This window comes from Myzus persicae, unplaced genomic scaffold (genome assembly GCF_001856785.1).
Source record: "Myzus persicae strain clone G006 unplaced genomic scaffold, MPER_G0061.0, whole genome shotgun sequence".
Lineage (NCBI taxonomy): Eukaryota > Metazoa > Arthropoda > Insecta > Hemiptera > Aphididae > Myzus > Myzus persicae.
Window position 1 is genome coordinate 8,500 of NW_019104469.1, and position 14,303 is coordinate 22,802.

General features: G+C 29.8%; 1 protein-coding gene across 1 annotated transcript; it reads left to right on the forward strand.

Moving 5' to 3' along the window:
* The first annotated feature begins 3,523 nt into the window (after window positions 1–3,523).
* On the forward strand, window positions 3,524–4,021 carry LOC111042398 (ATP-dependent DNA helicase pif1-like). Its single transcript, XM_022326988.1, has one exon. The coding sequence runs from the start codon at window positions 3,524–3,526 to the stop codon at window positions 4,019–4,021; it is 498 nt and encodes a 165-aa protein (XP_022182680.1).
* Window positions 4,022–14,303: the final 10,282 nt, after the last annotated feature.

The following is a 14,303-nucleotide window of genomic DNA, read 5'->3' on the forward strand; positions in this document are numbered from 1 at the left end:
GACGGTTTCATAGCTTCATTTGAAAATACTTTTCGGCAAATGAGACACATTGGTAATGTTATATTTGTAGGCGATTGAATAAAACCATACTTCAAATATTCAATATTATACTGCCTACATTTTTTCTTCGATTCAGATGCCATGATGTGAAAAATGTTTAGAATTTAAATAAAATAATACACAAATTAACAAAAATTATTATAAAAACGACAACGAATAAGGTCGGCATTCGCGAGTGTACTAAATACAAAAATAATTCAGATAATTTAGATCACGTACGTTGTTTCTGTTATCGCAATAACGACAGATTATCGACGAATGTCGACAGACGACGAACGATTAATCTAAAAATATAAAATACACAATTCAGATAATTTGGATCACGTACGGTGTTTCTGTTATTGCGATAGTGACAGATGAAACTATCACCGCCCCCTTTTTGTAATGAAATGCCCCCCAATTAAGCTTGTAACTTCCATTGCCCCCCTGGATAGGTCTAGCGCCCCCAAGGGGGCGATATCGCCCACATTGGGAAACACTGATTTAGATGAATCGTTTGATTCTTCTGACTATTCTGATCAAGATGATTCAGATGTTGACCCAGATTTTTCGCTGCAAAGTTCGAGACAAGATTCATTATGTCACTTTTGTAGAACCGTAAATAAATGAACCTTACAACCGTCTCAACACCGAAATTGCACTTTTGTAGAACCGTCAATGAATGAACGTTGCAACCGTCTAAAAACCGAATTTGCACCTTCGTGGAACTCGGAGGACCCCATGTTAAATCTGGTATGCATTTTACTATTTAGACCGTGTATGGACGGACTTTGAAGTGCAGCACCGCCGTTTTATATAGATTGAAAATCAGTAGGGGCATAACTTGGAAACCGCAAAGAGTATGGCCGTATCAATACCATCCGGTCCAGGTGATTTGTTCCTGGCTCTTATGTGGTGGACGGCTTTCCAGAACTCCTCCATCGTCAGAGCGGGTGAATTCACCCCATTTGGGATGTCTACACGCGCAACTGCCGGCCTGTTTGTGAACAAGCCACCAGTAATCTTCAAGAGAGATTCTCTCTCCATGTTCAGCGTCGGTTGTGGGCCGGCCAGCTTCCGGAGAACCATTTTATACGGCTTTCCCCAGGGGTCGGATCCACCAGGTCGAGCATTTCCTTCCAGCAGCGCGCCTTGCTGCGCTCGATGGCCCGTCGCAGACCTATTCTGTTATCCTTGAGTAAAGACAAAGCTATGGTAAGTGCAGGTGTCTCGTTTAGTCCAGCTAGTCGCGTCTCAGCCGCTAGCCGCTTGACGGTTCTCCGCCACGCACAGCATTTTCTCCGGAGTCCACCAGTGCACCGCTGCTCTCTTATGTCTAGTTAGCTGTGGGCAGTCAAAGTTCGCTGCCGCGGTGACCGTGGCCTCGAAGTCATCGGTCGCCACATTTGAGTCGGCAAGGACGGCCGCAATGGGATTGGTCCACCTGGCCTGTAGCAATCCCGTCGCCATCGCTTCAGTATCCACCCCACACATGGTTTTCCATTTCCTGTTCTGCTTGACGTTCTCAGCTTGGTCCGTTCCGTGCTCCGTACAAAACGATACCCTTCGTTCATGATAACCAGGTCTAGCGAATCAACGAATGCCATGAGTTCAAGTCAAAGTTAAAGCCGTTAAAGTCCACAGCGATGATGACCTCGATTTCAGCACTCAAGCTACGAATACAGTTTTCTAATCTCTGGAGGAAGTCCTTGAAGTGTGCAATGGCTGGGCGTGGGGACACATAACAGCTGACCACAAATGCGTTTCCGTCCAGCCTTGCTGCTACAAACTCATTGTCCCTCACCACATTGGCAACAGAAATCCGCTGACCAAAGACGCCAAGCGCTGCCCCTCCCGTGCCCAGGCTGAGCAACCATCCGCCCACCTCATGGGATATACCCTGGGGGTCAGAAGCGATGACAACGTCAACACCCTCCTCAATCACTGTTTGCAGAATTAGGTTGTACGCTTGCCAACAGTGATTCATATTCATCTGCTTGAACTTCAAGCCGGCGGATAGACTGCCCAGGTGAAGCTAGTGTCTCCCTAGTGATGCCCTTGGTAGCTCACTGGCCCTTTTTTTCGGCGCGCCCGTGCAATCAGCGATTAGATGGCCTGTGCGGTGGCATCGGAAACACTTCCTCACCACCGAGACTGCTGTAGAACTTCTAGCCACATGGCCAAGTCCATCACACCGGTAGCACTTGGCTTTCCTGTTTTCGAGCAGCTTAACACGGCAATTGCCCATGCCAATGGCACCTGCAGCTGACAAACGCAAGGCAGTGGCCATGGACACCTTTACTGCAGCTACTCTACCGCCTCCTGAGTTGTTCCTGACTACAATAGATGCTGACTACAGACCTTCGTCAGCGCGTCGGATGTCATCGATCACTCTTTCCTCTTCCAGCCAGTCAGCGATGTTGACTACTAAAATTTGGGTTGTCCTTGATGGCTTTTATAGATCTATTTATAGACTTTTACTATCAGAATTAATATCTGACTTGAAAGAATTGTGTTTTGATGGTGTGGATCTACCTGTTGGTAAAAAAAAAGTTTAGTTGAAACTATTTGTGCTGATGCTCCAGCGTTAAGTTATATATTAAGGAACAAAGGGCATACAGGGTTTTCTTCTTGCATTAGATGTTCAATTACAGGAGTATTTTTAGATAGAAGAGTTGGTTTCTGTGAAACCGTTATCAACAAGCGTACTCATGATGAATTTCTTAACAGACAAGATGAAAACTATCAAGTTCATAACTCTTTGGGGGGGGGGGGGACATTTTCTTTGGAAAAAAAACCCATTTGGGAAATATGTGTCAAAATTAATTTTTTTAATTTTTTTTTTTTAATGCTTTTATTCTGATATTTAACCCAAATTTTGTTAACTACATTTTTTTTTGAGTTAGCAGTTTTTCCAGAAAAACTTGGGAAAATGTGGTCTTTATAGTGACCACCACCAAAATATAAGGCTTTTTTCAATGAAATGTTATCAAATCCCCACTTATACTTATTAATTTCAATAAAAATTATAAGAGTACCATAAGAAGGATATAAGAAAATATTTGAATCCTCCAACTAACAAAGAAATTAAATATTATAATACCCTTTAAAAATTGATAAATAATAAAAAAAAACAAAATCATCTAATATATAAATGTGAAAATGAAAACCTTTGAGTGATATGTTCTCGGAAACTACAGAGCCGATCCTTATGATTTTTTTTAAATTAAAGAGCTCATTGCGGAGAAGGTTTGTGGCATTTGATCGATTCTCTAACTTAAAAAGCAAAGGAGTTATCAACTATCATAAATAATGACCTGTTGTGTAGACTTAGTGGGTGAGGGACGGCGGCTTGACGTGGCCGCTCAAACTTCCACTTCAAAATCACCATTCATATCGTTATTCGTTGCTAATGGAAAACTTAGATCATATACTATGGATTGACCTACCTATTATAGGTGGTCCTGAGACACTTGATAGAACGATGAAGGATTTAAAAAATAATGATCGCCCAAGGGGCGGAGTTGTTATTCTTTTTGCTGGTGACTTAAGCCAAATATTGCCAGTTGTGTCTAAAGGCACTAAAAGTGATGAAATCAACGCCTATCTAAATTCATCATATCTTTGGTCTTACATAACCTCTTTGAGATTAACAACTAATATGTGTGTACATCTTGGTGGTGATAATAATGCCGAGCTCTTCTCACAACATCTTTTGAAAATTGGTGACGGGACTTTTCAGAATGATGAGGATAGCATGATACACATAAATTCTACATTTGCGATTTCGGTTCTTGATCAAAATAACTTAATCAACAAAGTTTATCCTGAAATTTCTCATCTTTTCAATAAATCCAATGAATGGCCCCGCGAACGTGCAATTTTGGCCCCTAAAAACGACACCGCCAACATCATAAACGAAAAAGTTCTTTCCATGTTTGAAGCTGATAAAACACTATATTTCCATAGATACACTTACTAATCAAGATGAAAGAACGAGGTTAAAAATATTATCTTTGAAAAAACTAAACAACCGTCTAGCTCGGAGGTCGTGCGAAAAAGAAAAGAGCATAGACATTAACGGACATACAAAACTCGATGAAAACTATATGAACGGGCTTTCAGTGTCACCACACTTAAACAATGAAACCTGAAAAAACTAAGAACTTTGTGACACTGAAAGCATGACTAGACGAGAAAAAACTTTGAATGATTATGACATTTGAAAAACATAAATTGATAACGGTCACGCAGCTGGCCGGTCGCAAACGGAAATATGATAAGATTTTATTTGATACGAATGGATCTTCGCAGGAAAAAATGTTTTGTGTCCGTATATAATATTGCCTAAATTTAGCCCCTTTTGCAGTTATCAAAATGTGATAACATTGATAAACCGATAACATAATTTTCATTATAAATTATAATATTATATTTTATTATATTAATTATAATTAAAATAGTTAAATGAAGTTAATAAGTTATTAAAAAACACAATATCGTAATTTAAAATTTAAAAATATACAATTCATTGAGAATACAGTATAAATGTAAAAAATAATGTTATTAAAATAACATAACTATTCAACTAACATAATATTATTTTATAGATATTATAATAAAATTATTTTTTATGTATGGTAATAATAATATTATTTAACAAATATAATAATCAAGCTATTATAATAAAGAAAGTATATTATTATAATTATTATGAATCTTGAACATAATTTAATACCCTTTGAATAGAAATCAGTATAGATGGTAGTATAGTATCTATACTTACAAACGAATCAAAACCTATGCAAACTGAAGATATAAATACAATTAACATAAAAAAAAATATTGAAAAACAACCTCGTTTCTTTACTAAAAATAAAAAAAATAAAACTCGAATTTCATCAATTGTCGTCGAGTGAAGGTAATATAATAAGAAAATCCTTACTAAATAATACAAGTGTTTTAAATGTTCATTCATATGACGATCATTCTTATAACGCTTAAAGAAAATTAATTTCTTAATACGATATTATTTTATTAGAGTACACAAATATTGTTATAAAAATAATGTTATTATAGTAACGTAATTATCCAACTAACATAATATTTTTACATTATAAATTATTATAAAATAGTTAAATACATTAATAGTTAGTAAATTTCATAATACACAATTCGAAAAAAAACACAATATTCTTTATTCACTTACGATCGTCATTTAAAAGATACAATTCAACAATATATTAATGAATTCATTTTCTTTTTTTACGGCATGCACATAAAGAAAAATGATAACAAACAAAATAAAAATGACACAAATAATAATCTTAAACAATTGTTACCTTTTATTAGTGTATGTTGACGTACGTTTCCCCAGCCCCCCGCATAAGAAATTAGTTATTAGTTAATTTGTGTTCAAATGACGTACATGTCCCCAGCCCCATCCAATAAACATCAAACATTTTTTTCATCTTAACATTTAGCAGTCAATTAACAAAAATTTGCAAGGTAGTTGTCGAAATTTGCAAACCAATATTTCGTCTGTTATACGCATTTCCGCAATTTGCACATGTCGCCAACCCCACCCCACTTTGAGAAATACTCGGAAATTCAAAATCGTTTCTACGCCAATTTTTAGCATGTAATTACCATATGTTTTCTAGGCTATCGATTTGCATATTATAAATTATTTTCTAAAACTACATATTTTGTAATTTATATTATAAATCCAAATAGTTTTTAAAATAGGTCATTTTTAATTATACCAGCCTTATAAATACGATTTTTCAATTAGATTAAATTATTACAATTGTATATATATTTTTAATGTTGTTATGATGATATAAAAATTTAAATAACTTTTTATACCTTAGTTTGAACTTTTTAAAATTAATTTTATTACAAAGAAATAGCCTTTTTCTTACATGTACTCGTAAATAAAACATGTTATCATTTACTATAAGATAAAATTGTTTTGATCTGTTTTCAGTTAACACTTTTTTTAATTTTTTAAATAGTTTTATCAAATATAGATTTTTTATTTAATACAGATTTTTATTGATTTCTTCAAACAGATTTTTATTAGTATTATATCAATTATAGATTTATTAAATTATGACTTTTTTATCAAGTAGATTTTAATTCAATTTTAATTTTTTATAATGTACTAATTTTGAAATGTGTGAAATTTATGAAATATAGATCTGTTTTAATGATTTTATATTTGATTGTACGTTTTTTATTTAATTTTTATTAAACAGAATTTTTTTAAGATTTCAATTCAATAAAACGGTTTGATGAAAAATCAAAAAAATAAATAAAAAATAAAAAATAGATAAAAACCATTTTTTTGTTAATTTTGTATGATATAAAGATTTTTTTGTTGATTTTTTATCAAACAGAATTTTTTTGATTATAATTTAGTAAAAATTAAAAAAAAATTTTGTTATTAATATTTATAATAAATACAAATTTTTTTATACAAGATTTTAATTCAATTTCCATTTTTTTTTATAAATTACGAAGTTTTTATCAAAAATAAATCTATTATGATTTTAAATTGTTTAATAAGTATTTTTCCTTAATTTTTTGTTGAACAGAATTTTTTTTAGATTTTAATTCAATAAAAATCGGTTTGATGAAAAATTAATAAAAATATTCTACTTTTAAAAAATACTAATAAAAATCATGGTTGGTAAAAAATATAATGGACGTATTTTTTTTATCAAAATTCCATTTATTTGATTAATTTTTCTCAATATACATATTTTTATTAAATTTTTACGAAGCAGATGTTTTTAAGATTTCAATGTTATAAAGATTTTTTATTAAATATAATATGTTTTATCAAACATTTTTTATTTATATTTTAATAAAATATAAATTTTTGAACTATAGATCTTATAAATTGTGAATTTTTCATCAAACAGATTTGTATTCAATTAATATTTTTTACAAAAAATCCAAAATGAATTAAATTGTTAAAAAAATTCTATTCGCTGAAAAAATCAATAAAAAACTGTGATAAAAAATCTAAAATCTTACAAAAAATCTTTATTTGATAAAAAATATTTTTGGTAAGTCACTTTAAAAATTTTAATAAAAAAATGTTTGATAAAATGTGTTTATTATATGAAAATTCTTAGTTAAATTAAAATCATAAAATTTTTTTTATTAAAAAATATATATTTAATAAAAAAAATCTAAATTTGATAAAACAATTTATGTTCAAAAAAATTCTGTATTTAATTAAAAATCTGTATAAAATAAAAAATATATACTTGATAAAAAGATTTTTATTTGAAAAAAAATCTATAAAAAATCTGTATTAATTAAAAATCTATTTTTATTTGATAACATTATTTAATTTCAAAAAAATCTGTATTTAGTTAAAAAATCTTTATTGAATAAAAAATATATATTTGATAAAAAGATTTATATTTGAAAAAAAAATCAATAAAAAATCTGTATTGATTAAAAATCTATTTTTATTTGATAACATTATTTAATTTCAAAAAAATCTATATTAAATAAAAAGATCTATGTTAATAAAAACTAAAAATTGTATTAACTTACAATATCTGATATCTTGATGGCATTTTGACTATCTTCCAATTATATTCAACTTCAAACATGTTTATGAACATTTTTGAGGATAAAAAGTACCATCATACTACGACATACGTATTCAGATTAAGAAATGAAATATTATTTGATTTGTATAACTACATACATTACAAAAAAACGAGGTTGCTTGAATAATATTATCATGAAAACGTTTATTAAATCTTAATTAATTTATAGATAGACTCTTCATAAAATTTGTCATGAAAAGCAACAGGAAGTAAAAAAATAATGATCTAAACGTATTATCTAGTAAGGTATGAATTTCTTAACAAAAGACAAAAGATAATGAGCTGTACTTATTGAAAGTACTATAATAATCACCCAAATCTTGTGAAAAAATATATATTAAGTTCAAATAATAATGGCTTTGGGATGTAAGTTAAAAAAATATGCTCTGCTGTACAGTAGGTTACAAGTGAGTCACTGTATAATGGATGGTCTCAAATTTGAATTCAATGATAAAATATCATTGTATAAGAAAAATGATTCTGACATTAAGAAGTATATTTAATGATACTAAAGTGAATAAAGTAATTTATATATAGCCTATTTATGTGGAATCTTGTTTTAAATTTTCAATCCTTAGCTATTAAAGTTGAACATTTTAGAAAGTTTTAACTACAAAATTATTATTAAATTTAAAATGTGATAAATTTTGTCAAACTTTCAGCTTTAAATTCTTATCAGGTTAAAATGTTGACATGAATCGCAAGTGTAAATCGCATTATTTCGGTACTGGGTGGGGCTGGCAATAAGTGCAAATTTCGGAAATTCGTAAAACGGACGAATTATTGGTTTGCAAATTTCGACAACTACCTTGCAAATCGTTGCTAATTGGCTGCTAAATGATGGTTCAAGAATAATTAAAAAATGTGTTTTCGATGACATGGGTGGGATGGGGACATGTGTCTCCACCCAGACTTAGTTTTTTTAATTTTATGATTCAACTAAAGGCTTGCAAATTGTGAAAATAGGCTTGCAAATTGTTGCTAATTGACTGCTAAATGTTAAGTTGAAAAAAATGTTAAAATGTTTATTAGGTGGGGCTGGGGACATGTACGTCATTTGAACACAAAATAACTAAAAAAAAAATTGTACGTCTATGTTTTTAGATTGTTTTGATTACAGAATAACCTGTATATGGGTGGAACCTTGTTTAAATGTTCAACCCTTAGTTATAAAAGTTGAAAATTTTAAAAACTTCTGATTACACAATCAATTTTCAATTTCAGCTGTTAATTTTATAAAACAAACTGTGAAATGAATTTTTTGAGGGTCGTGCGAATTCTCAAAATAAGCTTGCGAATTCGTGCGAATTACGTGTTAAATATTTGCATAGTTTGTTTATAGATTTTCGTTTGAGGGGGGGAGGGGGCTGCCAAAATGTACGTACATTAATTTTGTTTATAACGCATATATCTACTACGGTATATTGAATGTGAGTAAGTACTTAATTAATTATGATTTAATTTTTATGTGACAGATCATTGTATCTTATACAACTGTATTATAATATTATGCAATAATACCTTATACCTATAATGTATATCATAATATCAAGAAACAATTAAATAGATTTATTTGCATTTTTATTTATAGTTTCCAGTTCATGAATTCGCTGAAAATCGCAAAAATTCCATTATTTCTTATGCGGGGGGCTGGGGAATCGTTTCTGCAGCCCCCCGCACGGAAAACCGATTTTCCAAGGGGAACCGACATCAAACAAATTCTGAGTTTGGTCAAACAAATACAAACAAATGACGTACTAAATGTTGGGGAAAAAAAATTTGGGAAAATTGATATGTGGGGGGCTGGGGAAATGTACGTTGTATGTTGCTTATTGTAGTTTATCATCTGAAGTTAAAAACGGTCCTCTACAGTTGTATCTACTTCTTCAAGTCCCTGATAAAAGTATAGATATTCTTGTGGAACATATTTTGCTGATGGAGCTGTTGAAGATTCTCAAATGACAATGTGCCTATCCTATTATTTTTATCCATAACAAAATGTTCTCCATTAAATTAGCAATAACTTTAAAAAATAGTCCTTCTTTTGAATATTTAAGTGTACGATATGCCATTATTGTAAATTTTTGTTTATTAGTACTCATTAAATATTTTTTAAAAAATGGTTTAAGATATTCAGAAAAGTTGTATATAATGTTTTGTGTTACATTAATAACATTGAATTTTGAAGGACAAACTTCTTTCACCATTTCTTGATACTGGTTTGGCAGAAATACTTTTTCAATTTTACTTCTTCTCTGCTCTATTTGACCAAAACATTAGTCGCAGGGTAAAAAACTGTGTCCTGGTTCAGGGAATCTTTGAACAACAGTTTCTAAACCAGACATATTTTTTTGATCAACAGAATAAATATATTGAATGATGGCGTTAATTTTATTTTGAGAGCTACAATTTTCAGAATATAGGTACACAGTTTTCACTCCTAGCTGTAATATATTTTGGAAGTAATAATGAAGAAATCTTATAACTTAATTCTGTCTTTTCCTGGCCAAAGATTCGTCATACATAAAAAAATGTGAATGACGAGTTTTTGCTGAATAAATACAGAAATTAAAACACCATAATTGTCTTTTGTAAAACACATCCCCACAAGGTATGTGGGGAAGTGGCATATTTTGCTCAAAATCAAAAGACAAAACATCAATATTTGGATCAGTTCTAGCTCTAGTTGATAATTCTTTTAAATCCGTGTAAAATAACTGTGCTTTAGTTAAATGTATGTCTTTTTCAGTTTCAATCAATTTGATTAGAACATCTTTTTCACCTTCTATTAAATTTTGCAATTTGTCACAGGTCTGGCAGGTATCAGACCTTGGAGTGCCAAAGAATAAGTTGAAATTACTGTTAAAGTGGTGGCTGAAAAAATTATATTTGACTACAGGTTTTACTTGTTCCCCATATTTTTGGCAAAATTCTGGTTCATATTTTTCTATGTACATATTGTACATTTTACTAATATTTAATTCTAGAGATAAATATTTTCTTTCATTATTGTCTTGTCTACTGTAATGAGAACTGCGTTTGGGAAAACTTTGAATGAGGGTGTTAATTTGAAATAATATTAAATCTGAAATTCGATTTGGACGAACAGTATGTTTACCACGCTTATCCTTAGGACTGGGATTGTTTTGTTTTAAATTATTACATATTCTGTCGATTTACCTAAGCCAAATAAAGAGCAAAATGCTTTTCTACAAACAATATGTCCTTTATCACTAACACGAACCTTATAATAGCTAGAAAATGATCTTTTAGTACAATTTTCATTTTCAGATCTAGGTCTTACAATACTATTAATACCAATTAAGCCTCCCAAGAATATGTCTTGCTTTTCTTTATCTCCAATTTTATTAAAAGTATTAATGAGTGTAGTTTTCTCTTCATCTGAAATTTTTTCAAAACATTTCCATTTGCAAATACAGTCAGGTCCAGTTTGTCTCTTCTTTATAGGTTTTTGCCTTAAACTAACACATGCAACACCCTTTGCTCGTTCAACTTTTGCAATTTTTCTTACCCACAATGATGTATTTACTTTTCTCTTTTTCCCTTGGATGCCTGAAGTTGGTTCTTCAGTATCTGAACTATTGACTACAACAACATCATTTTCTGGTTCTCGAGTACATACAGTATCTGAACTATTGACTACATCAACAATATTAGTTTCTGGTTCTTGAGTACATATTTCGGACTCTGAATCAATTTCTAATAATTGTATACCGTCAAGAGAATTGTCACTATTATTTTGGTTATTAATAAAATCTGGGTCTATAAAATCATCGTCAAAATCAGAAAATGATTCATTTATTGCTAACTCAATGTCACTTTCTTCCATACTTAATTGCGGAGTTAAAATGTTCCCGTAGATATAACACAATAAAAATACTATAACATGTCTAACACGAATCACGATTCACATTTCACATTCCACGAGTCACCAATTTAACATTAAAACGTTAATATTAAATCTCTATACCCGTTTCTTTGGTGATTTTTAACATCAGTCATAAAGATTTTATCAAACAAAAAAAAAAACGTGCTTATATCAGTGTGACCAGCTGGGCGCAACAACCAGATAACTCCATTTTATGCATTATCAACATATATAATAATCGGAGATATACTGTTGTTGCACCCATAAATAAAGAATTTTTTCGTTGTTATTATTCAATCAAAAAGTCAATTTCTAAAAAAAGTGGAGTTATCCAGTTGTTGCAACGGACCCTTCAATTACAACCGTGAAATAACGTAAATACCTATATAAATAAAGTACCTAGTTAATAGATACACCAGTGGCATCCACAGGGGGGTCGGGAAGCGAAACGAAATTTGAACTTTAAATGCTTTTAAAAATTAATAACCATGATGCCTATGTATCGATAATATTTTAGCTATAATAAAAAATTACGTATTACATTTTTAAGCTTTTTGACCGGATAAATAATTTTTTATTGACATTTATGCAAACAATAAATGTTTATTAATCAAATACAATCCAAGTGAGGATGGTGTATAATCAAGCTGGTTATCAGACAATTTTCATTTTAAAATTATTTTTAAAAGCACAGAACATTTTCAATTTCGACCTCCTAAAAGTACCAACTAGATCCAATTTGCTTCCAAAAACATACATCGGGCATTGGAGCTTATGATCAGAGCATTTTTTCTACCAGAAAAGTTGAAAAATTACAGACGTAGATAACGGAATACTAGATAACAGAATATTACACACTACTCACAGCCTCAATGTACATGTCATATGAATTGCCTAAATATTACTCCTTAAAAAATGGTACGCTCCATTAACATTTTTGATTTCAATTTTTTGAATTTTTAAACAGCAAGTTTGATAATTAGAATCTCAATGCATACTTCCATCCATCATAAAAACATACAATTAAAAAAAAAAAATTCAAAATGTAGTTTTTTAATGTTTTTATCGTAGATATCACGTATTTTTGAAAAAATTACTATTTTTTTGTTTTTTGCTATAACTTCCAAAATAATGATTTGCGAGAATTTTTGAATTAGACTTTTGTGTTCAAGATTTTGAAATTCAAGGTTGTAACGTTCAATGTTTTGAATGTTCAAGATATTGACATAAATTTATGTTCAAGATTTTACCGTTCAATATATTAACGTTCAACTATTTGACATTCAACCGTATAAATGCCGTCCAAAATGATTAGTGGAAAATTACTATTATAACTATTGATTTTTTTCAATTTATATTTTATAGAAACTTAAAAATGTAATACAAAATTCATAAGTTATTATAGCCGTAATTAAAATATTTCCAAATACATAGTCACGAAATTTTTTTATGAACGTTTAAAGTTAAAATATTTACTGTACCTAGTGAAAAATTCATTCAATCATAAATTTTTATTCCAAAAGCATGAAAATATAATTCAAGTTTTGATTAAAAAAATAACTATATTGTTAAGTTCAAATGTAAAATATAAAATTTTTCTTCCGACAATTTTTGTTATTTTGTTATTATTCAAAAAGTATTAATCGTAAGAACTTGAAACATTCCACTATTACTATAATACTTAAATATTTTAAAATTTTCATAGCTGTCCCAAGAGGGTTGTGCAAATGGGGCAAGTTCCCTAGACCCTAGGGCGTCTAAAGTATTATGAATTTAGGGGGCGTCATAAAAATGAAAGATAAAAAGAAAAATATAGTGGTTTTATTTTTCTTTTTATACTATAATATCAGAGATGAGTACCTATCAAATTGTATACTATTAAATATAAAATTATGTAAATAATGTGTTATATCTTAATGCGACATACCTTCTATAATATATATATGTATATTGTATATACATAATATATATTAATAATATATTCAATATTCATAAAAACAAATAAAATATTAATACTTATAAGTTATAAGTAGGGCTCGGAAGTTGTAGGAGCTAAAAAAGGTAAAATATGCACGAAAAAATTGCAAAATATGCATTAAAAATGTTAAATATGCAAAAATATTATTCTGAATTCCAAAAATTAAATACATTAGATGTTGTTTACAAATTAATCATATACATAAAAATGATTTATAACTAAACAAAAAGTATAACTGGTTGGCATTTTGACATCTTATTGAGCTGAAAATAAAATTAATAATATGTTTTCAGTATTTTTCAAATTACGAAAAAAATACATGTTTTCTAATACCTATTAAGTTATTGCATTGAACCACCAATATTTTCTTAAGATTTTCTATTTCAAATGAACGACGATTATTCGATAGAAGATTTTTAAATAGAAAAAACAATCTTTCAACGTCAGTTGAAGTCATCGGAGCATATTTATAAAATTGACTATATATACCTTCGTTGGTCATTTGGAGTTTTATATTCAGTATTAGTTGAAATATACAGGTTAAGAAAGAAAAAAATTAATTTTTTTAGAAAAATATGAAATATGCATAATATGTGTATAAAATCAATGAAATATGGACTTTTTAGCTAAAATTGGCAAAATATGCAAAGTATGCATTTTCAATTTTTAATTTTTTAACTCGCAATTGTATACTTCAAATTTCTAGCTAGGTCTGCTATAAATTGAGATCATACAGAACAATATGCAATTCCTAAAACTTCCG

Excerpts from the sequence above, each read along its gene's own strand:
- LOC111042398 (XM_022326988.1), top strand. The coding sequence starts at position 3,524 with ATGAAGGATTTAAAAAATAATGATCGCCCAAGGGGCGGAGTTGTTATT.